Source organism: Amphiura filiformis, chromosome 2, assembly GCF_039555335.1.
Source record: "Amphiura filiformis chromosome 2, Afil_fr2py, whole genome shotgun sequence".
Taxonomy (NCBI): domain Eukaryota; kingdom Metazoa; phylum Echinodermata; class Ophiuroidea; order Amphilepidida; family Amphiuridae; genus Amphiura; species Amphiura filiformis.
The window spans coordinates 6,487,075-6,510,230 of NC_092629.1; the positions used below are offsets into that span (position 1 = coordinate 6,487,075).

Genomic DNA, 23,156 nt, shown 5'->3' on the forward strand with positions numbered 1-23,156 from the left:
TCGAGACCAAAAAAAAAAAAGCACCACACATGTAGGAAGTGTTTCTTACAAAGTGCAAAGTTCATCCTCATTGAAATATTGTGGCAAGTCTTCAATATTTATCTCTCATGGAGACCTGGATGTTCATGCACAGTTTATGCGCATCCCAAGATTTCTGAAATTGTGAAAGGGCTTATTGGTCTACTAGTATGCATATTAGATTTAAGTTTGCCAGTCATTTTATTAAATTTGCCTATCTTAATTTTGACCTTTAAAATACTAATCAAGACTTCCACAGCCTAATAGTGGGGGTTCATAGAGTTCAAATAAGTATAATTGCTATATGGCCTTGTTTTGTAAAGTCCATCTATTTCGAAATTCAATAGACTTTCTCAACAGGTTTAATCACAATTTAACAAACACCTGTCAAATGCATTGATTTTGCCCATCCCAGGAGCAAACAACCCTTCCAATATCACAGGCAGACAGGTGGCTAGCTAAGACGCTGCCTTTTTGTTCATCTATTACACCCATCATAATTTTTTTCCAGACTTTGGACAGGATAGAGTATGCCAGTCTGTTTTGTGAATACCAGTCTGTTTTGTGATCTTGGCTACCCTCTTTAAATATGTCTGAAATAAAATAAATAAAAAATAAAATACAAGTCATCTCAGAAAACTCCTTTCATTCATTCTACCTTTTCCATACTTTAGATAGGACAGAGTATACCAGTCTGTTTCATGGATACAAGTCATCTCAGAGACTCCTTTCATTCATTCTCCCTTTTCCAGACTTTGGATAGGACAGAGTATACCAGTCTGTTTCATGGATACAAGTCATCTCAGAGACTCCTTTCATTCATTCTACCTTTTCCATACTTTAGATAGGACAGAGTATACCAGTCTGTTTCATGGATACAAGTCATCTCAGAGACTCCTTTCATTCATTCCACCTTTTCCAGACTTTGGATAGGACAGAGTATACCAGTCTGTTTCATGGATACAAGTCATCTCAGAGACTCCTTTCATTCATTCTACCTTTTCCATACTTTAGATAGGACAGAGTATACCAGTCTGTTTCATGGATACAAGTCATCTCAGAGACTCCTTTCATTCATTACACCTTTTCCAGACTTTGGATAGGACAGAGTATACCAGTCTGTTTCATGGATACAAGTCATCTCAGAGACTCCTTTCATTCATTCTACCTTTTCCATACTTTAGATAGGACAGAGTATACCAGTCTGTTTCATGGATACAAGTCATCTCAGAGACTCCTTTCATTCATTACACCTTTTCCAGACTTTGGATAGGACAGAGTATACCAGTCTGTTTCATGGATACAAGTCATCTCAGAAAACTCCTTTCATTCATTCTCCTTTTCCAGACTTTGGATAGGACAGAGTATACCAGTCTGTTTCATGGATACAAGTCATCTCAGAGACTCCTTTCATTCATTCTACCTTTTCCATACTTTAGATAGGACAGAGTATACCAGTCTGTTTCATGGATACAAGTCATCTCAGAGACTCCTTTCATTCATTCCACCTTTTCCATACTTTAGATAGGACAGAGTATACCAGTCTGTTTCATGGATACAAGTCATCTCAGAGACTCCCTTCATTCATTCCACCTTTTCCATACTTTGGATAGGACAGAGTATACCAGTCTGTTTTATGGATACCAGTCACCACTGGTATTTGCTTCATCTTTTACACCCTCCTCCTGTCATCTGCTTGTCAAACCGATGCCGTAAGAATTGGTGCAGTTCTTTTGCTCTCTGTTCTGACATCTGGCCTTTCTTCGAAAGCAGACTAATTGAGCTGAAAGGGAAACATAGTATACAGTGCAAGTTTAGAATCCAAATATTGATTTTTGTTATTAATTCTTTGATAAAATTATTCTATTTTTTACTGTTCAAAACAAAAATAAATTTGAAAAATCTTATACAACATAAAACATTTATAATGAATCATTCCAAAGAGATGAAAGTGCTGACAAAAATATTGTACAAAAAATAATAAATGAAAGCAAACAACTTGGTGGAAACTGGTAAGGAGCATGCCTCCCTGATCCATAGCAAGGTTTGAGGAAGTCACTGGTTATAATTCATGGAATCGCCAGCAACAACAAGTTTGACCAACCACTTGAATAAATAATAGCATTGATTTTTAACATGTTCTGAAAGATAGCATTGTGCATACATGTAGGTGATATTTTATTCACATTTCCTGGTTCTAGTATCTCTTTCTGTTATGGTTGCCATCTTTTGATTGACCATGCACATGCATTATATATGAGTGGATATTCATACATACCATATTGTCTGTAATGCATGTAAATGCCCTGGATATGCAATTTTTTGACAGAGGGATTTAAAGTCAAATTATCAGCGAAAAAAGCTTAAAAGTCAGGGCGAAAATCTCAAAGTATGAGAGGCTTTCAGTTAGAACAGGTTTTGTTCATGCAATTTAGTGATTGTGATGGCCAGGACCGATGTTTGCAATTTGGTCACATTTTCATTGAAAAGTCGCGCAGAGGCATTTTATTAGAGGAGGTATTTATTACAAGCAATAATGGGGTATAAAACAAAACCAAGTTTTCACTTCAATACTACATCATTCTTTGTCTTCAGCAGATGGTGATGCTGTGATAATTCTGTGACTACCGACAGGATAGTCCATTCACCTACTTATGCGAGGGGCATTGCAACCAGGGTGATAGCTAGCCACCCGTTACCCGTCATTTTGGACATGCAGTTTGCTCCCCGCACAGGCAAAATTAATGCTTTTGACATATGCTAAATTCTAAAAATAATCCTTGAATATGTTCTGTGTACCAAAACAAGACCAGACAAACAAATCAAGGCTATAGGAATGGCTATTTGAACTGACTGACCCCTTAGAAGGGTCAGAGGTCTGGGTTTTGTTTTCAGGGTCACATTTTGGACAGGCAGGTGAAAATGACCGGCACTTGTCAAATCCTAGCTAAGACTCTGATTGCAACATCGTAAAATTGTAAAAAAGACGTCACTCAAGAGTTCCTACAATGTATGTCATAAATAAATGGACTATCTCATCTGTAGCAGAGAACTATTACAGCAACACCATCTGCTGAAGAAGCTATCCAATCTAGCACAAGCATTCCAAGTGAGCAAAAAGTATAGTTTCATTGTAGTGTAATTAGTTTCATTATCTAATCAGATTTCTCACAAACTCTCCCAAAATGAGCATAAAGTTGCAAGTTTGTAGTTTCAAGACATCCGGGCTGATGCGTTGGTGTTCTTTGTTTCACACACTCCTGTTTAAGGTTATACACAATTTTGCCATTTTCAGAAGCAAAATGGGATGCACGTAGCCCCCTTTAAACTTATCTATTTCTGGAAATAAATATCGGAGAGAGAAACGCATAAACTACGTCTAAAAGCTGAAAGTGTAAGGGTCATTATTATGCTTGAATTTTCCACTTGGCTCAAAATGAAATGTACTTTTCAAACATTTCAATTTTTTTCAATATCCGAGCATCAAGATTTTTGGGAACACGGCCATAATTTCTCATTGGAAGTGGCGATTTTGTTGGGAACTACGACGCACATTACAAACAAGTCAATAAAAGAATGTGCATATTCATTATTGATATTGGTTGTCTCGATTTTTTATATAAGCTTAAAATGTTGGCCGAATTTGAAGTAAAATGGCCTCCACTTGTATGTCGTTTTGTAACCAGTAATAATAATTCCGTGCAAGATTTCATAGACAAAATTCTGACCTACATTATTTCTATAAACCCTCTTCTGCATGCAGGTGCTATTTAAATTTTCATTTCGATAGCAGAAAATTGAGATATTTGCTATTTTTCCGACTCGCTGCTGCCAAATTGTCTAGTTTCGCGATAAAAGATACAGCGAAATCAATTTTTTTTCGAACCATTTAAACTCGTTTCGCTTGTGCTTTGAAGTACAAACTTCAAAATTGATATAGTGATTCTATATTTCAAGCTGCGTCATACTGTGTTTTTCTTACCTCTGATTGTCGCTGCTCAAGGCCAAAATTCAAATTTTTGGACAGAAGTGACACTCTCATTTCTTTTTAAAACACGCTGTTTACGCATGACGACATTGTTACTGACGGGCTGTATTTGCCAAGTGGTGTTGCCGAGGGCAAGTGGTGTTGCCGAGTTTGGATTTTAAAATATTTAGGTATTTTCTAGCTTAAAATCCAGCGCCAATGCTGCGCTTGCAACAGGTAGATATTTAGAAATCCATTTAAGGTATGGGTATGGGTATGGAAATTGGGGATCCCAAAAAATTGGCATATGCCTATATATAGGCTATATGCAAAGGGATGGGGCATTTTGGCAGGCCAAGGGGAGGGGCCACAAAAATTTGGCGGTCCAGGGGGTGCGGACAAGCGATTTTCGGCTGGCGAGACGGAGGCAAGCGATTTTTAGCGAGTCGCTTGGAAATTTTGGCTTATAATTAGTAGGCTAATACCGGTACTGATTGCAAGCCGGGCCGGGGGAGGGAATAAAATTAAATTTTGGCAGGTCGAAAGGAAGAATGACTTTACCTAGCACACATTAAAGGGGCATTTCGTGATCCACAGCCTCATACAACCCCATAGGCCTACGCCCTTTCTCACAAGTTAAGATTTTTATACTAGTCATCCCGCTCTGGCCACATGTTTAGGCATTTTCACGCAGATCAATTCATTAAGCAATGGAAAATATTGCCAAATTTGAATTTCGTTTTAAAAGCCTAGGCCTACTCCCCATTAAAAAAACCCACTAATTTTGGGGGATTAAAAAAGTTCTGTAAAATGAAACAAAAGCCTGCCTCAATCCTAATTATTCATTTAATAGGCCAGGCCTTCATTTCTGAAAATAGCGGGAGCTCAGTTAGTCACTCTCCTATGTGTAGGCCTACTGAGGAGCTTGACAAGGAGCTCAATTATATAATATCAATATTAAACCATAGGATTTTCAAGAAGTGAGCAGCTCAATAAATGCCATTAGTAAAATTATTGGGCCTACGATTTTTATATTTCATTTGACTGTGATCCGTTTTTCTATAGGCTATACATGCCTACACTGTAGGCCTATATAGGCCTACCTTTAAAATTTCTAAAATTGGCGGAATTGAACAAGCTCTAAATTTCTCATCGTCCAGCATAACCAAGGGCAACGGGGGGGGCGCCTCTAGCTATGGCCATACCCGTAGTGGCGGAACCAGAATTTTTTTCCGGGCATGGGGCCTGGGGAAGTGAATTTGAGGCGAGGGCACTTATTGCACTTGAAATTGCCGCAAAAGTGGAAAATTACATAATTGTGGGGATTTTGCCTAAAACCTGGATGAGAAAGAACAAATATTGGGGGAAATACCGCCCCCCCCCCCCCTAGCGGCGCCACTGCATATCCATCCAAGCTCATCCATGATGCTAGAATGACGGAAGTTCTGGCGCTGAAATTTAATTTCAATATCACGAGTTTTTATCAGGGATTTTACCAAGGGAAGGCGATAGTGTAGGATTTTGCTGATATACCAGGCAACACGAGAAAGGTGTGGCGAAATAGGGAGTGTTCATTATAAATATTTTCCATTATCATACTTTTGACGCCGAGAGCATAATTATTTGAAGCGTACATCGTGTCAGTCACATGGTCACATTATTTTCTGTTGAAAGAGAAACGCACATGTCTCTGATTAGCTCGGGGATTAGCTACTGCGGCGCTGCGTGCTGGTCTGTTGTTGTCGAGTGGAAATGGGAAATTTATGAATGAACTTCCGCAACTTTGCAACATCATCACGCAGCGGCGCACACCGTCGACGTCCTATACGATAAATATAAATTTAATACTCCGTTGGTGAGCGACAGGCGAGTGGTAGTGAGCGACAGGCGAGTGGTATTTCACTGAACGCAAGAAAAGGAGTTCTATCTGATTGGCTAGCAATCGATCGCTTAGGTCGCTCAGTAGTCAACTACAAACTCATGCATTCAATTCGATTGAAATCGATTATTCTATTATTGACGAAGATAAAGAACGTGATAGTGTGTCAATAATGTACATTGTATTGCACCTGGTTTTACCAGCATTCCTTTATAAAATAATTTTCTCAAAGAGTTGAATATTATCAAAATTTTTACCCAGGATTTCAAATTTTTTCCCCGCAAATTGCAGTTAAACATATCCACAGCAAAATACCGGTCCTCACTAATTAGTACATTTAATTTCCAGTTAGTACATTTAAACGAAACCTGTGATTTACGTGACAACAAATAAAATTTTCTTACAATAGAAATATCATATGGGATACTGATATGGTAGGCCGCAACCGCCACAACGTGGAGCTGCTACGCGTAGCTGACTTTTTGTTCCGTGGAGCCAAATTGACCAATCATGTTAGAGTTTTTCATTACTCGGAGGTAAAACTGACCAATCAAGTAACGACTTACTCATTACGTGAAGCGAATTTAGTCATTAAGAATTTGCCAGACGAGCTTCACGTAGTTGCAAGATATCCTCGGTCACGATAGTTATGATTCAAAAAGTAATTTATGAAAAGTACGAACCGACTTATTATTAAGATGGACATGCACTCACAAGAAACTCATACAGTATTGTACACAACTATATAGCTAGGCAGAGTGGTGGTAAACCATGCACACAATTCTGCGATCTGCAGTGTATCGCCGGGAGCTGATTTGTACATCTTGCTTGGCGTGGCCTGCGGAATTCGACCTTCAGCAAACCAGTTCGGATTTACTTTATATACTAGTAGTAGGCCATACATACTGTAGTTACGGTACTGCCCGTTTTCCTATACACAATACTCAGTGCGCTCACCATTGACGCGTGACCTAGTGTATGTTAGAAGTATTATGCCATTGCCTATATGACGTCACTGTGTAAAAAATAACCAGTCAATATTTAAAGTATTCTCTGAAATTCTAGAAAATATAGTTTTGTAACATTTCCTAAATTTTTAGCTAATTTAGGTGTTTGGAAATATTGGTACTTTTGTGTTTTAGGAAGGATATGTAAACGACAGATAACACCAAAAAATATGAACAAATTATTTCTAAACCGTGTTAAGTCTGCAAACCATTATGCTTCTCATTTTCAAGAACGCTGGTTAACAATAAGCAGACTATTGTCTCATTTCGTAAACAAAAGCCCAGACAGTATTGTTACCTTGCGTTAAGCTTTATAATCATTCACCCAACTGAAACTATAATACCAGCTCATTGTTCATTGCACAGGTAAAACAGACACAAGTGCAGTGTGTATTTAACCAGAGAAGATCTGATGTAACATAGTTGAGCTGTTTTCATTGAGTGTTATCTTGGTTTAATAGCTTTTAATGGGGTTTAAGTCCTTCAAAGGTCGTGGTGAATTCTACTGTAGACATGACTGCATCATGATTATTTTAAAGTCAACAACATTCAACAATATGATCACCGTGATAGTATGACAGTATCAGTACCGTGGGTGTCAGTGATCCTGGCCTGACACAGTAGACAAACAAACAAACACGCCACACACATGGCACATGCATGCAAGGTAACATTGACTATACACTAATCAAACAATGGTATTGATCCTGTACAACTGTTTGTGGTTTATTTACATTCGATTCATTTAAAATCCACATAGTAAACATTAATTTTGGCACGAGTTGTCCCTCACTGGAACGATGATGCATCAACTGGCTCCGCGTAATGAAAAGATCTAACATGATTGGTCAATTTAGCTCCGCGAAGCGAAAAGTAAGCTACGCGTAGCAGCTCCACGTTGTGGCGGTTACTGCCAGCCATATACTGATCATGCGAAAATCGTACAACATAGAATAGAAACAGTGTGGCCGGCTCTCAAAATCTCAAATTGTATGCATAGCCTGAGTCGCACGGCCTATCTCGAACAAAATAGCTCAAAATCACCATGCGTAGTTGTTGAAAAACGTGAGGATTTATCGTACTACCACGGCAATTTTTAACACGAAGATATAGGGATGACGACGGTGTGCGGCGTAGCTGGGATTTTTTCCAGGAGGGGCAAGACTGTAGGCTCTATGGGGCGGGGCCCAAATCCACCAAATTTCCCACTGGGGGGGGGGCCCAAATAGACAATATTTGCCAGGCTTATTGATAATAATGGTAGGTATTGGGGATTGCATACCGTTTTGGATTCCCCATCTCTCTGCCCCTCCTCTCACCCTCTCCTCTCTTTTTTCCTCTTTCTCCCCCCCTTTCCCTTTTTTTTCCTTGCACTAGGGGGGGGCCCAAATAGGCAATTTTGCAATTGCCCCCCCGGCAGCTACGCTACTGTCATCACGGTAGACATACGCGGTAGGCCTACAAGCAGGGCTGTCAACTGTCACGCATTGGCCGTGAGTCTCACGCATTGGGTCACTTTCTCACGGTCTCACGCCAAGGTAGTATAATCTCACGCCTAGGTAATAAATCTCACGCAAAAAAGCTGCAAAATGAGTAAAATCTCACGCATCGTCCTGAATAATTTGTTGCTCCTACCCCCCCACCCCGCTTTTCACATTCCCGAGCGCCGTGGCTCAAATATTAATGGTTCAAAATGAACATTGAGTCGGCAAATCCTGCACGCCTAGCTCTTTATACAGACAAATATAGTAGGCCTATCAAAATGTTGTTTTTTTATATTTTCTGGGGGACTCGCGGGGAATATCATGTCATGTAGGTCACGGCGCTGGGTTGGGGGGGGTCTCAAGGCATTTTGGTATTGCTACCCATGCTTGATTCCGGGAGGTTTTTAGCAGGCCCGACCATTTTTTTAAATAAAAACACCTCGGGCGGGTCTCTTCAAAACATTTGTACCGCGGGGATCAAAGTCATCCAAATTTGGCCTAATTTGACGCTTTTTTTTAAGGGCACTTTTGCCAAAATGCGCCCAAAAGTTGGTCTTCGCTGTAAACCCACCCATCATAGTCGTTGAAAAGGTAGGCCTACCCCAAAACTGTGGCACATCCACGAACCCGAGGAGAGACCTCCATGGGTAAAAACACACCTCTAAGCGGGACCAGATTTATAATTTAAAATAGGCCTACATTTTGGAAGCCAGTCATCACGACAAATCGGGCCATGGCAGTGTTAATGATATTAACACTTTGATTTTAGGCTTAAATAACGAGTGTAGGCCTATAAATTACAAATTTGCACACACCCGGGGGAACCTTCTCAAGCTGGTTTGGGTAAGGATGTGAGGCTGTGACTCCGAAAAACTACGGTACGATTTTAAACCAAATTTGAAGAAAACAGACCTAAAATTGTATCAACTTTTGGACTGAAAGTTTTCGCAAATTTTTACTTTTTCGAGAAAATTATTGAAAATACCCTTCTTGAACCTAATTTTCATGACACTGAGGGTCAATAAAATCATGGCTAAAAATACAACAGAGTCTAAACTAAATGGCTGAAAATGCACCCCAAATCTGCCGCACATCCCCGACACATTTCACCTTATAGATTTTGAAAATTGTCGCAATAAAATAGGCCCGAACTTATCCCAAATTATCCCCGAAAAAAATTTTTTTGCAGGTGAGGTTGAGTCTTATTATTTTTATTCTCAGAGAGGATATGGGTTGATATTTTTAGCAGGGTACAATTTGTCTTGTTTTTTGACGTTGAAGTTCCAGATTCTTTTTTTATATGTTATTATTCATTTATTTATTTATACCCGGGATTTATACCCTGTACGTGGGGAAAAGTACACACGGCAGCTACAGAGAAACCACGAAAAACTCCCGTGAAGTGCATGAAAATGCCCCGAAACTGTGCCAACCGAAACACCCGAACAGGAAGATAAAATAAAAAACAAAACCAAAAACCCAGGAAATTTCCCGACATAAGTTCCAAATTCTTTGTCCCCCACTAAAATATATGAACACTCCCTTATGAAGTCTGCCCTCTTCCGGCTATTCTGGTAGTAGGCGTTGACAATTACCTTCATATTTTTGAAGCATGTTGAACCCGATTTGTTCTCTATTCACATTTTTAACGTTGCAAGTAACATTTCAAGACCTCTATTTGTGACAGGTATTTATTATCTTGCTAGAGATGTGCCTAAAGTTGAAATTCAATATTTCGGATCGCAAAGATCGAGAGATATAAAGTTGTTGAATATCAGTTTAACACCATGGATCATATGGGCGTCTTATATGAACGATTACGATAACTAGGCAAAAATGGCTGGGATACAGGTTGTGTAAATACGACATGAATATTCATGAACTATACAGATTCCATTCTTCTCTAATAATAAAGATGTCAATCACTCTCCCAGACGACAGTTGCTTGGCGCTTGTAAACAAATCGAATAATAGTGCTTGATAACAGCTAAAAAAATAGGCTAAAAACACATTTTCACACAATTTTTCCGGATTTTTTATTTCACATGATAAGTAGACATATTTTCTTACGTATAAGGTAATAATATATTTTTTCTGGAGGTAAAGCCCCTCAACACTTTGTTTAACCTTAAGCCAATAGAATGTCTGTATGTCCTTTGTAAATGGGGGCACAATGAGCCATTCACAAAGGACATACGCGGCAAACAAAGAACATCAACACAGCACCCAGGATGTCTCGAAACTATCAACTTGCGACTTTATGCTCATTTTGTGGTGGCATGTCACATATGGTTATAATTATTCACAATTGCATTTTAAGACCTTTGGAAAACACTTATAAAACCTTAATTACCTTTTCATAACCTCTTGTGTACTAGAGAAGTTTACCAACAGATTGAGAGCCAGAGGGTAGCTGACACGAGGTATAGATTGGTAGAATTTAAAAACCTGAAACAAAATACAAAAATAGAATATGTTATTATTATCATCAAAAATCTACATGCAATTCTATAATGCCCTCCAAGAACAAGTCCACATTTCCAGTGATCATGGACAAGACTACCTAAAACAAGCACATGAGCTACCTATTTATAGATGAATGTTACAATAGGGTCAGTCCATGTCAAAACAGACTGAGTGTACACCCACCCTCTTGGATTATGCTCTCCTTTGGCTCAGGGGTACCTTTCATGGACCCCTAGGTGAGGTCACAAGAAAAAAATTCAAATTCAATTTCGTTTCCGAATGGCGGGCCATCTAATTTTGGTGACCTTGACCAAAATTGGGAATTTAAGGTGTCCAAATGACAAAGCGCTCTCTTTGAGAGGCATTTTCTTCTTAATTAAATCAGTTGTGACCCTCTTTTTGAATGTGGTCACTCACTGGCTGTGTCTGAAATGCCTAATGCCAAAAAAGATTGATTTGAATTTCGTTGGGATTTCAGAGGGGTCAAAATCAGCACTTCATACTGTTCAATCAAATTATCTTTGATTTTGAAGGACCCATGATAATGCCACAGTGCACTTATAGGTCCTAATTATGTTCAGAATGGATTAACCATGTGCCAATGTCTATGAGCAATTAAAAAAAGAGACATTTCTAGACCCCCTACAGAATTTAGGCCCCCTAAAGTGGTTCAGCCACAAATGGCGCTTAAAATCTGCAAATTTTGACACCTAATAACTTTAGGTGTACACCAGATATGAATTTCTAGTTTTTTGCATCTGAAAGAATGTAGTCTAATGTTACTAGGAACATAAGATTTGTTTTGTATTTTTGTGTTTTGATACTTTCAAAAGGTCATTGACCTATGAACATTTTTTCAGTCATAGCGCCCTCCTGAAAGGTCTGACACATAACAAACTATACATTTTTGGAATCCTCATGAGCATACGAGTAATTTGATATATTACTTGACATAATTGGGAGCATTCTGAAAATTTGACCCCCATAACCTGTTAGACTTTGCATGTGCATCGTTGCCAGGAAGTGCATTTTTGACCCCCTTAAAAATCCATACAGAGGATTAGAAAGTAGTTTTTTCTTATTACTTGACTCAAGAGCAACTTGAAATATCAGGATAAATAATACAAATGGCTATAAAGTGATCAAAATACACAAAAAATATCATACTAAAATTGGCATTTTGTACCGTATCCTGTATGCATGGTATGTTAGGCAAAAATGACTATTTTTGAAAGCGTCAACTTAATACTAAAACACTAAAAATACAAAACAAATCTTATGTTCCTAGTAACATTAAACTACATTCTTTCAGATGCAAAAGACTAGAAATTCATATCTGGTGTACACCTAAAGTTATTAGGGGTCAAAATTTGCCGACTTTAAGTGCCATTTGTGGCTGAACCACTTTAGGGGTGGCCTAAAATTCTGTAGGGGTCTAGAAATTTCTCATTTTTTGAATTGCTCATAGACATTGGCATATGGTTAATCCATTCTGAACATAATTAGGACCTATAAGTGCACTGTGACATTATCATGGGTCCTTCAAAATCAAGATAATTTGATTGAACAGTACGAAGTGCTGATTTTGACCCCCTCTGAAATCCCAACGAAATTCCAAAATCTATCTTTTTTGGCATTAGGTATTTCAGACACAGCCAGTAAGTGACCACATTCAAAAGAGGATCACAATTGATTCAATTAAGAAGAAAGTGCCCTCAAAGAGAGCACTTTGTCATTTGGACCCTTAAATTCACAATTTTGGTCGAGGTCGCCAAACTTTGATTGCCCGCCATTCGCAAACGAAATGGAATTTGAATTTTTTCTTGTGACCTCACCTAGGGATCCATGAAAGGTACCCTGAGCCAAAGGAGAGCAAAATCCAAGAGGGTGGGTGTACACTCAATCTGTTTCGACATGGACTGACCCAATAGGTCAAACTATAAAACCTAGGTATTTCAAGACAAACCAATGTTGCGAAGAAGCAGGCCTTTAAATAAACACCAAAAACTGATGGGTACCAATCATTTTAATACAACCTGTATTTGTCATCATTTGGCACTACGTTCTACATGTAGCAGCGCTGTAAATACTTATTGAATTGAGGGGTCATTCACACAAAGATGTAACTCCATTTTGGTCTTTCTGAGAAAAATGAGTTTTAAGCCTGAGCGGTCCACGTTGACCTAGATGTTCATTCATTCATTCATTTCATTGCCGCTGCGAAGCAGCGATTCACAAAGTTTCTCCATTTACTACGATCTGAAGCCAAAGTGGCAATGGCATCTGGCAGTAGAAAGTTGTCGAAATCCCCAACAGTTTTTGCACATAAGACAAGTAGGATGTTCTTTGCCTTCCAGGTCTTCTTTTACCATGTAATGGGGTGTAGAGAGCATATCTTCTGCATGGTTCATCTTCCTGCATCCTCAGGATATGTCCCAGGAATCGTAGTTGTCGTGATCTGACAGAGTTGATAAGAGAGTTGACCTAGATGTAGTTAAGTCTATGTTTCACTGATCATTGATTTCAATGGGGGTGCTAAATGGAGTTACTTCTATGTGTTTATTGCAAAGTGCTCATGTTTCTGTACAATTTGATATCAAAATCTCATTTCGCAAAAAATGGAGTTACGTCTCTATGTCACTGACCCCTGGAAATATGTACTTATGTAATAGATAGTAGTATTTCTGGCATAAACACAAACTAAAATAATAGTATCGACTGTTATACAGCAATTTCTCAATGTGTCCTTGATTTGTAGATACACACACCCCACACACCTACTTGTAAAGACCAGCGAACAAGTACCTACAATTTTTCCTATCTAACCAAAGACCTTACACACTTCTCCAAACTGTTGAGCTACTTGACTTTTTACTATCCAGCCATTACCTGACTTCACATCAGCAAACAAAATATTTATTTATTTATAACAAATCGGTCAGAGACCAGGCGATAACCCAATAGTGCCTGAGCACTAAATTAAAGGGTGGGCTAATAATACACCAAACAAAAATAAAAGGTAAAAACAACAAATTGAGAAACCAATTGGATGAGAAAATTAAAAACGAGATGGAATATGTATTTTTGCACTGGTGGTATGTAGTGGAAACCGTAGACATCTTAGGTTGCCGAGTATCCTCAGTTATTCGGGTGTGCATCCTCATTTGCAGGTCTTTAAAAATGCAACCCTACACATACACATACTCTTGCAATTTTTGTGTTTCTCTTATGCTTTTTTGATGCTTATTTGATTTGGTGTGTGGCGCGTATTATTTGTGGTCACTGTGTTTGGGAGTAAGAGGTGTGCTTAGGTGTCAAAGGGGTGTGTGTGTGTGTGAGTGTGGTGTGATGGGGTGAGTGTGGAGATAAGCTTTTATAATTATGTGCAATATAATTCTGAATATTATGTTTTTCTTATGCTTATTTCTTGTAATATTGTATTTTAATAACTTTTATGTGTAATAATAGTAAATAATTTGTTGATGTTTTAAGATTGTAAAAAGTAACGCAATTTGGCTATTTGCCACGATGTTATTTTGAATAAATATGAAATGAAATGAAATGAAATGAAAAATGAAGAAGTGGTACACTGTTCAGAAGTGAAGGGTTCACATGTTACACACACATAGTGTTTGATTTACCTATATAAGGTTTTTTTCAAAATGCTCCACTGCACACACACCCCTACACATTTATGATTACAAGGGCTATTTTGAACCGATTCTTCAAAAGTAACCCTTGCATTTACTTTTTGCCACTGACAAATATTTTTTAATGGAGGATATTTTGTGAAAATTAGGGGCAAATCGCTCTTAGTCATGTGTATTTTGAGCCCTGTTAAACATGGCCCTGTTAATTTGAATATGTAGTGTGCTATTCAATTGTGGACTTTCACTTCACACACATGAAATCATATATAATCTTGCCATGGCATATCCTATCGCCTCTCACACACATACATCCCCACACCCCATACATCCACACACACAAACAGACAGATAGAAATAGTTATTAATATTAAGTCCCATCCTGAACAAAGTTCAGGCAAGACAAAAAGGTAACCTACATTTGCAGTTAACTGGGTGGGGTCAAACCCCGGGGGTCAAACATGTCTTTCTTCTTTCGCATAATAATAATAATAATAATGATAGTGTCAAAACAAGCAAAGTGAAAAACATAATCAGATAGCAGAAGGTTTCATGCAATTTTAAAGTTCCAATCTCTGAATTGCTTATATAACTTTAGGTTGGCCGTCTGGAACATGCCCTACACTAGGCCTAAATTATGAAGGACATTTGTTACCATGCAGATTGTTGCCCATGATAAAATAATCAATGCTAATTAAAATTTGTGTTGAAATTGACAAAATAAAAAATAAAGAGTATAATAGTGGAAAACTTGACCATCTCCCATGTGCAGTATCTGGCAACTGGAAATCTTAATGAATATGAGGTAATTCATTGTTGACAATCAATCCTGTACAGAGGAAAAATATTTTGTAGCCATTGGCACTTAAAGGTGACAATCTAGTTGCCAGCAATTAAATGAACTTTTTTTTACAGTACAATGTATAAGGCAATAATAACAACTAATAAAGTTTAAATGTCCCAGAATGTTGCTTCAGTATAAACCCTCAGGCTCCCTGTTCAAGCATGCACATACATTATTACAAAGAAATTTTCAAAAGCATGTGCGCTAAATAATTCATGACAGTACTGCACGCACATGCTCGTATTATACAGTGTACGATATGCACTGTACGAGGTCAGGGAAAAAGCATTACATCATCAGATTGACCTCATTAAAGGGGGTCTCTGGCAATCATAACAGTATGCCTCATATGTTAGAAAAATAATTATCAAGCACGAATCACATGGTTTTATTTAAAACAAACTCATATTGACCATAAAAACGAATAAACACATTTGGCTCTCAACACGCGATATTCAAAATTTCCGCGCCGAAATAGTCTAATAGATGAAAACCTCACCTGGAAATGTCATATTGACTGCGTTTCCAAAACTTTGTCGAGAAATATTGGTATCATGAACAAATTAAAACACTTCATTCCTGATCGAATATTATATACCTTATATTGTACTTTTATTTTGCCGTACCTCAATTATGGAATTCTAATCTGGGGGAATACATGTAAACTTTATTTAGATAAACTGACCAAACTCCAAAAATGGGCAATAAGAACAATTTCTAATAGTCATTATAGAAGTCATACCAGACCTTTATTTGCCAAATACAACATTTTAAATATAGAAGATATGTATTCTCTTGAACTTGGTGTATTTATGTACAAGAATTCCATACATGAGTTACCCAATTCATTTAATGAGTATTTTACAAAACGTTCTGACATCCATGACTACCAGACAAGAAGAAATAATGATCTCCAGTTAACAAAAAATAAAAGAGTTTTTTCCGACCATTCCATTCGAACGAGCGGGCCCATACTTTGGAACTCTCTAGATAAAAAAATTAAAGACTCAAAGTCCATAAAACATTTCCATAAACACCTTAAACAAAAACTTATCTCTAAGTACAATTAGGCCATTCTCGAGCACTGTAATTTGTCATGTCTGTTAGTCATTTTTATTTATTTTTGTTGATTTCATAAGCTTTGTTTTGTTTTTTCGTAAGGGAAAGGCAATTCTCAGGCCTTATTGCCTTTTCCGCCATATTGTGTTTCTTTATTTTTGATGTAGTTGTATATTTTTATATATGGAAATAAATGAATGAATGAATGAATAAGTGCAATGACGTAATGGTTGTTTGTGCTCAATTGTCTTCAGCCTTCATTGTAATACTGGGATGTCATTGCACTCGATAATTTCGGCGCCTATATCCACAGATGTACACATAGCGATGAGCTATCATAAGATGGGATATGCTACAGCAGTTGATATCTTATATATCAATGAAAGGGTGGCCTGTGAAATCAGCTGGTAGGTGACAAACGTACCCAATCCACACACACATCTTGTATTACCACCATTTTGAGGACATCAACAATGAAACAGTCCTAATAAAGGCGATGAGCTATTGGAATGACTTTGTATGACAGGTCTCATCCACTACCCCCCCCCCCCCCTCCACACACACACACACACTCCCATACCTGTTCAGTAGATTGGTCCATTTCTGGTATAGAGGCTATTGCCATTCCTTTGACTGACTCTGCTTTGGTCAACTCTGACAGAATCCTTGCTGTATCATCTGGTGCATGGGAAAAAGACAGGTGTCAAATTAAAGACACACTCACAGAGTTTGTGCAGATGATCAGCTGAAATCGTTCTGGTCATTTGGCTTCCTTCAGAGAATGACATCATGTGATCCAGTGTGTGCAGTATTAAAACATCTGCGTTGACTCAAAGAACTGGCATGTTTACATATATATATGCACGATCAACGGTGGACATCTGTATATGTGCGAAGTAATTCCGACAAAGTACTGATGTCACTCTCCTGAGGTAGCCAAATGGACTACAAAGAATGTCCCTATTTGGCTATTCCAGTTGAAATCCACACACCCCTTGTTGAAGACATGATCTTAATGTACTGCACAGGACAAGTGAATTTCAAATTGGGTTACCTGAATGGATGACTTCATTTGATATTTACACCTGTTATCTACACCCCATTTGATATCTACACCCCTATATGTGTGAGAGATTAAGGTAACATCTTCAATAAGCGGAGGTGCATGAATTTTAACTGGAATAGCACAATTGTTAGAATGTCCTTATTTTGTTTTCAGGATACGGAAAGTTATTTTAACAAAAGCGGCACATTTGACTTGAAAATCATTGAATTTTTCATCACTTCTTACACGCTACTCAAACTTGTAGATATGTTGGCCTGTGACAGGGTTCAAAGTATTTTAAGTAAATACTGTGCTGCTACAAGCTCCTTCTGGCTTTATATAAGATAACCGTCTAAATTATAAAGCTACAAAATTCCAATAAAAGGTATAATTACAATCGAGTGTGATCCCAACACAGGTTTTGAATAAAATGACACCATGATACATGTGACTTGCAAACACATTTTTTCCTCCAACTTTTGAAATGAGTATGTGGGGTCACCATAAAAAATTGTGCAAAGATTTTAAAGTTGCCCATTCGGTCACCTTTTTGTCAAATTTTACAAGATGGTACCTTCATAAAGTAAATCTGTACAAAACATGACCTAAGGTACTGTAATTGTGTCAAAATTGAAAGCCAACAGTCAGATATACACGATTGCAGCGCTGGAACAAAATGGCGAGGGCGAGGTGGCCTAGTGGTCTAAGGCGCTGGACCATTAGGGAGAGTTGAGCGAGGGGTCCGTGGTTCGAAACCCCATCCTGCCCGATCCTTGTTGCTCACTCCAAATAGTTCCATTATTCCCTTTCAGTCTAGTAGAATATAATTGTGATATTTCTCCTTGCTCCCATCTACTGTGTAAAATGTGCAGGTATACACAGTGGGTGCCCGAAGGGACACGTAAAATGGCGGTTCCGTGTGTCAGACGATTCAAACCTGAGCACGTAAAAAGTTGCAGGCCTTATCGAAAAGAGTAGGGGGATCATCCCCGGGCTTGTTACCTGCACCCTCCCTAGGTCCCAGGGTAGTTAGTAGTTGTGTGTACAGTATTAGGTAGTAGATCAGTTATGTTCATGTAATGTTGTGAAATGGTGATATAGATAGATTTACAATGCTGAGCAGTGGTGCGCCTGAAATAAGAGGCAGGATTTCCGGAATTGATTGATTGATTGAATGGCTAGTTTCTTTCATTTCATTGATAGGGGTTGTGTAAGATTTTAGATACTAAGAAGCAGTGGCATGCACAGGTTTTCAACAGTTGGGGGTAACATGTCTCGATTCCCAATGCTTGACTGCTCAAAACTATTTGGCTCACTTCCCTCAATGTAATTGATAGCCCCATTATTTTTTTCTTCAATTAGGTGTATTTCCTCCAACTGACTGACAAAATTGGGGGCTATGCCCCCGCCCTCCTTTGCGCACGGCACGCCACTGCTTAGAAGTACAACCTCATTTTGACCAATGACAGCTGAGATGACACCTACCTACAGACTCGGAGAACAACACTTTGATATGAGTCATAGCCAAGTTGGCTAATGTGGAGTCCAAGTATTTGGTTCTCACTCTGAAAAGCAATTCAAGTGTTACAAAAAATAGAATTATTATTATATTTAAGAAATAGAGGGTGATAAAATATTCTTTATGAATGAATATTGTGTCCATATTTAAATTTAATGTCCACAGAAACAGAACATTTGTATTGAAAGAGCTATTGTAAAAGAGGGAATATTTGCGCTTGATTTATTCATGCTTTTTGCCTTCCGAGCTGCTACCACGTTAATTATAACAATATTCCTTTTGTGTATAGGTCAATGTAATAAGGAAGCTTAGAAATGCAAATTTAAAAACAAGTGGAAGAGTTTAAAATTGGCAAAGCCTGAAAACTTAAATCACGCACAAATTTCCACTTTTAAAGTACATAAAAAGATAAACCACCCAGCACCAGCAAACAAAAATAACATTTAAATGTTGGGTTATAAAAGTATAAAATTGTTTCCAACATTTTGTACCAAAATACTACATTGTACCGACATGTTGTTAAAATGTTCACAACCTGTAACAAAATTTATTTTGAATTTATGTTCTGTAGCTTTATATAACCAAACATTTATAGTATTTGTCAACCATTTGAAGAGGTTACAAGAATATTTTGTGTTTGCTGGGTATATATATATATATATATATTTAAAAATATATACAAAATAACCCTTTAATTTACTATATAAAAATATAGTAAATTAAAGGGTTATTTTGTCTTTCTCTACACATCTGACTCACATTTTCTTAGGTTTCTTTTCATCCCTCGGTTTGACTCTGTCTTTTTCAATGATGAGACATGGCCTGTCGAAAAGTTCACACAAATGACGCATACGATCCACAAGCTTGGTTCTATTGGCACCATTGGCAAAATCTGAAATTGAAAGAGGACAAAATTCAATATCACATTTAGCAATTTCAAAGTCATGATAAATTAAATTTCAAAATATTTTTCTGAAGTTAACTGTATATGACTCTTGGTTTTGTTTATTACACATACAGTGTGAAAATAAATAAGATATCAGTTATACTGGACAGACTCTGTTTGCAAGAGTAGACAAAATATTGCAAAACTGAATTTATAAGCAAATAGCTCTTACACCAGATTGCAGTATTTTTGTGCAGATTCCTTGAACCAATTTTATATCAAAATTATTGAAGATAAGCAGTGTGTAAAATAGCTCCTGTCCGCACGTCCAAGACGGGTTACTTTGTCATCAGATGGGCTATATTTTCATAACCAGCCCGTCCGACAAACACGCTTAAATGTAACCACTATAACAAATAGTTCCATACCGAAACCGACTGCAGAAAAACCAGGACAAAATTGACCAAATTTATGCTGTCTATTTTCCGTTTGGCATGGGTTTTTTTTGCCCATTTCGCATGTCCTAGTATTTTGGCAGCGGATCAGCTAGACGATTTAGCCATTTAGCCCACCTTGAACATAAAATATATGGACAGATTACTTTCAGACTGAATAGGCTATTATAAGAGCAGCCTGACCTGTGGACTAGTTGCTTTACTGAATTTTACACACTAAGATAAGAGACATATATAATTCATGTCGATTATGCCACTGTTTTTCCGTGTCAAGATAAGAGACTTCCATTGTTCCTTTGAATGTAAAGAGAAACCTTTTGGTGCTTTGATCCATCATCCAGGCAGACATTGGGCTATTCCAGTTGAAATCCATACACCCCCTGTGGAAGACATGACCTTAATCTTAAAAACAGGGAGTGTGAATTTCAAATGGGGTTACCTGAATGGGCAACTACCAACAGCCCCTGGAGATTAAAAGGTCATGTCTTTCATAGGAGGTGTATAAATTTCAGCTGGAATGGACATTTTTGTGCAACACTTTATAACCTCTCACCTGACCAATTCTTCTTCTCAACTCCCATACGACTACTTACGATAAAGTCGCATCCAGTGAGCTGGAATGCCACAAGGGTCAATCGATGGCCCACTTGCTTTTCTTATTTATATTAATGATTTGCCAAATTATGTCACACACTGTAAGGTTAATATGTATGCTGATGATACTGTAATCTATTATGCTTCTAACTCAACTAAGGAAATCATGAATTGTATAAATGAGGATCTTGATATAATAAGTAATTGGCTGAAAAGCAACAAACTTAGTCTTAACACTGATAAATCTGAATTCATGCTCATAGGATCTAGGCAACGTTTGCAATCTGTTAAAGATGATATTCACAATGTTTCTGTAACTATAAATGGTGCTAATATTAAACAAGTTAATGAATGTAAACATTTAGGTGTCATCATTGATGACACATTGACATGGAATCAGCAAATTGATCAGGTTCGTAAGAAATCTCTTAAAGGTATGTTTATGTTGAAGAAATGTAAATCTAATTTTATTTCTACAGATATTTTGAATATGGTTTATAATGCAATTGTACTTCCTCACCTTGAATATTGTAATGTTGTTTGGGGAAATTGTGGTATGTCTATAGCAAAGAGATTACAAATTATCCAAAACAGAGCTGCTCGCATTATTTGTGGAGCTCCATGGGATACCTCCAGTGCTATTGTCCTAGATCAGCTCAATTGGAAGCCACTTTCTCATAGACATCAGTATAATACCTCAATTTGGATTTATAAAATTTTAAATAACTTAGCACCTCCTTACCTTTCAACTGTTTCCTCGTTTTCTAATAATAAATACAATTTTAGCAAAGTAAAAATAATGTTTTCATCCCACAGCCTAAAACTGATTTCAAAAAACGTAGCTTATCATATAGAGGTGCAATCTTATGGAACAGTCTTGATGATAGGGTCACAAATTCACCTAATTTATTTACTTTCAAAAATATGCTGAAAGATGTTTCATTTTAATTCTTTTCAGTTTTGTTTATAAGTTTATAAATTCTTTCATTTTTTTCCCCTTGTATGTAAGTTTATTTATGATGTTTTGTATCGCTTAACAATTCATTTGATATTTTTATGAAGTGTCGCTTGTAAACAGTTTTACAAGGTAACCTATATACATTGTAAGTTTATATGATCTTTTGTATCTTTTAACAATTCATTTGATATTTTGTATAACATATCTCTTGTAAACATATTTTGTTAAATATTTGTTTGTACTGTAGTTTGTATCCACGGCCCCAAGGAAGAACAACCTAGGGTTGAAGTGGGCCCACCGTGGCTAAATAAAGTTGAATCTGGCACACTACAGCGTCAAGTTCATACTGTAACGTTAGAGTCGATATGATGTGCGGTGAACTAGCCAACTCTTGGAATCTATTAGGACAATAACTCTTACCTGACCAAGTCTTCTTCTCAACTCCCATACGACTGCTGACGATAAAATCGCATCCAGTGAGTTGACACACCACAGCGTTGTGATCATACTGTAATGTTAGAGTCGATATGATGTGTGGTGAACTAGCCAACTCCTTGGAATCTATTAGGACGGTCAACTTCTTCTGGCTTCCTTTCTAAGTAATTAAAAAAGTGTAAGATGTAAGTTTAGAGACTGGTACGTCAGTCATACGCTGTGATAATTTTGAGAACGGTGAATAATCATGGAATGAGGTGCAGCTTAGAACCTTACTCTAAAGTCTTATCAAATAGTAATATCACATCAAAACTGGGTAGTTGTCATCAAAAATGACATTATGAGATTACCAACTAGTTACATTTATTGAGCTTTTTCAACTAATTAATTTGTTTCTTAAGTCCAAAGAGCCCTTTGTTTGATCAGTAATTAGGATTAGGGTTGAGTTATGTTTACTTTTCCAGACATACATGTAATGCTATTTTGTTCAGGAGAGTTTAAACCTTCAGGTCATGTATTTTCCAGTTTTGGTTATAATACAGTTTATTTCTGCAGAGTAATAGATTGATCTGATTGGACATGAGTCAAGGAAGCCATTTGTCATATTTATATTTTTCTATGTATTGCAGTTATTGAGTTAAATTACAAATAATAGGTCAAAACAACAGTTTCTATTTTTTCAACTCCAAATGAAAATCATGCACATGGGGGGAAAATAAAACCCATTTCAATAAGCCTTGCGATCTCATCATGCATTGAATCCATCTTTTCCTATATGAGTGTGGGCTTTATTTTTCTTAATATTGGACTACAAGTACCACTAGCTTCGACAGCGCTCCAACTCGCCTTAATTCAAAACTTCAGTGCTATATTTTGTATAACATTGGGAGTTA

At 37.4% G+C, this 23,156-nt stretch overlaps 1 protein-coding gene across 1 annotated transcript in view; it reads right to left on the bottom strand.

Annotated features, from left to right (window-relative positions):
• Positions 1-642: 642 nt before the first annotated feature.
• Positions 643-23,156, bottom strand: part of LOC140137964 (uncharacterized) — a 60,674-nt gene continuing 38,160 nt past the window's right edge. The window contains 6 exon segments of the mRNA XM_072159786.1: positions 643-1,801; positions 10,709-10,803; positions 16,952-17,049; positions 18,902-18,981; positions 19,695-19,827; positions 22,249-22,423. Coding sequence (XP_072015887.1) covers positions 1,684-1,801; positions 10,709-10,803; positions 16,952-17,049; positions 18,902-18,981; positions 19,695-19,827; positions 22,249-22,423 — 699 coding nt within the window. The 3' untranslated portion in view covers positions 643-1,683.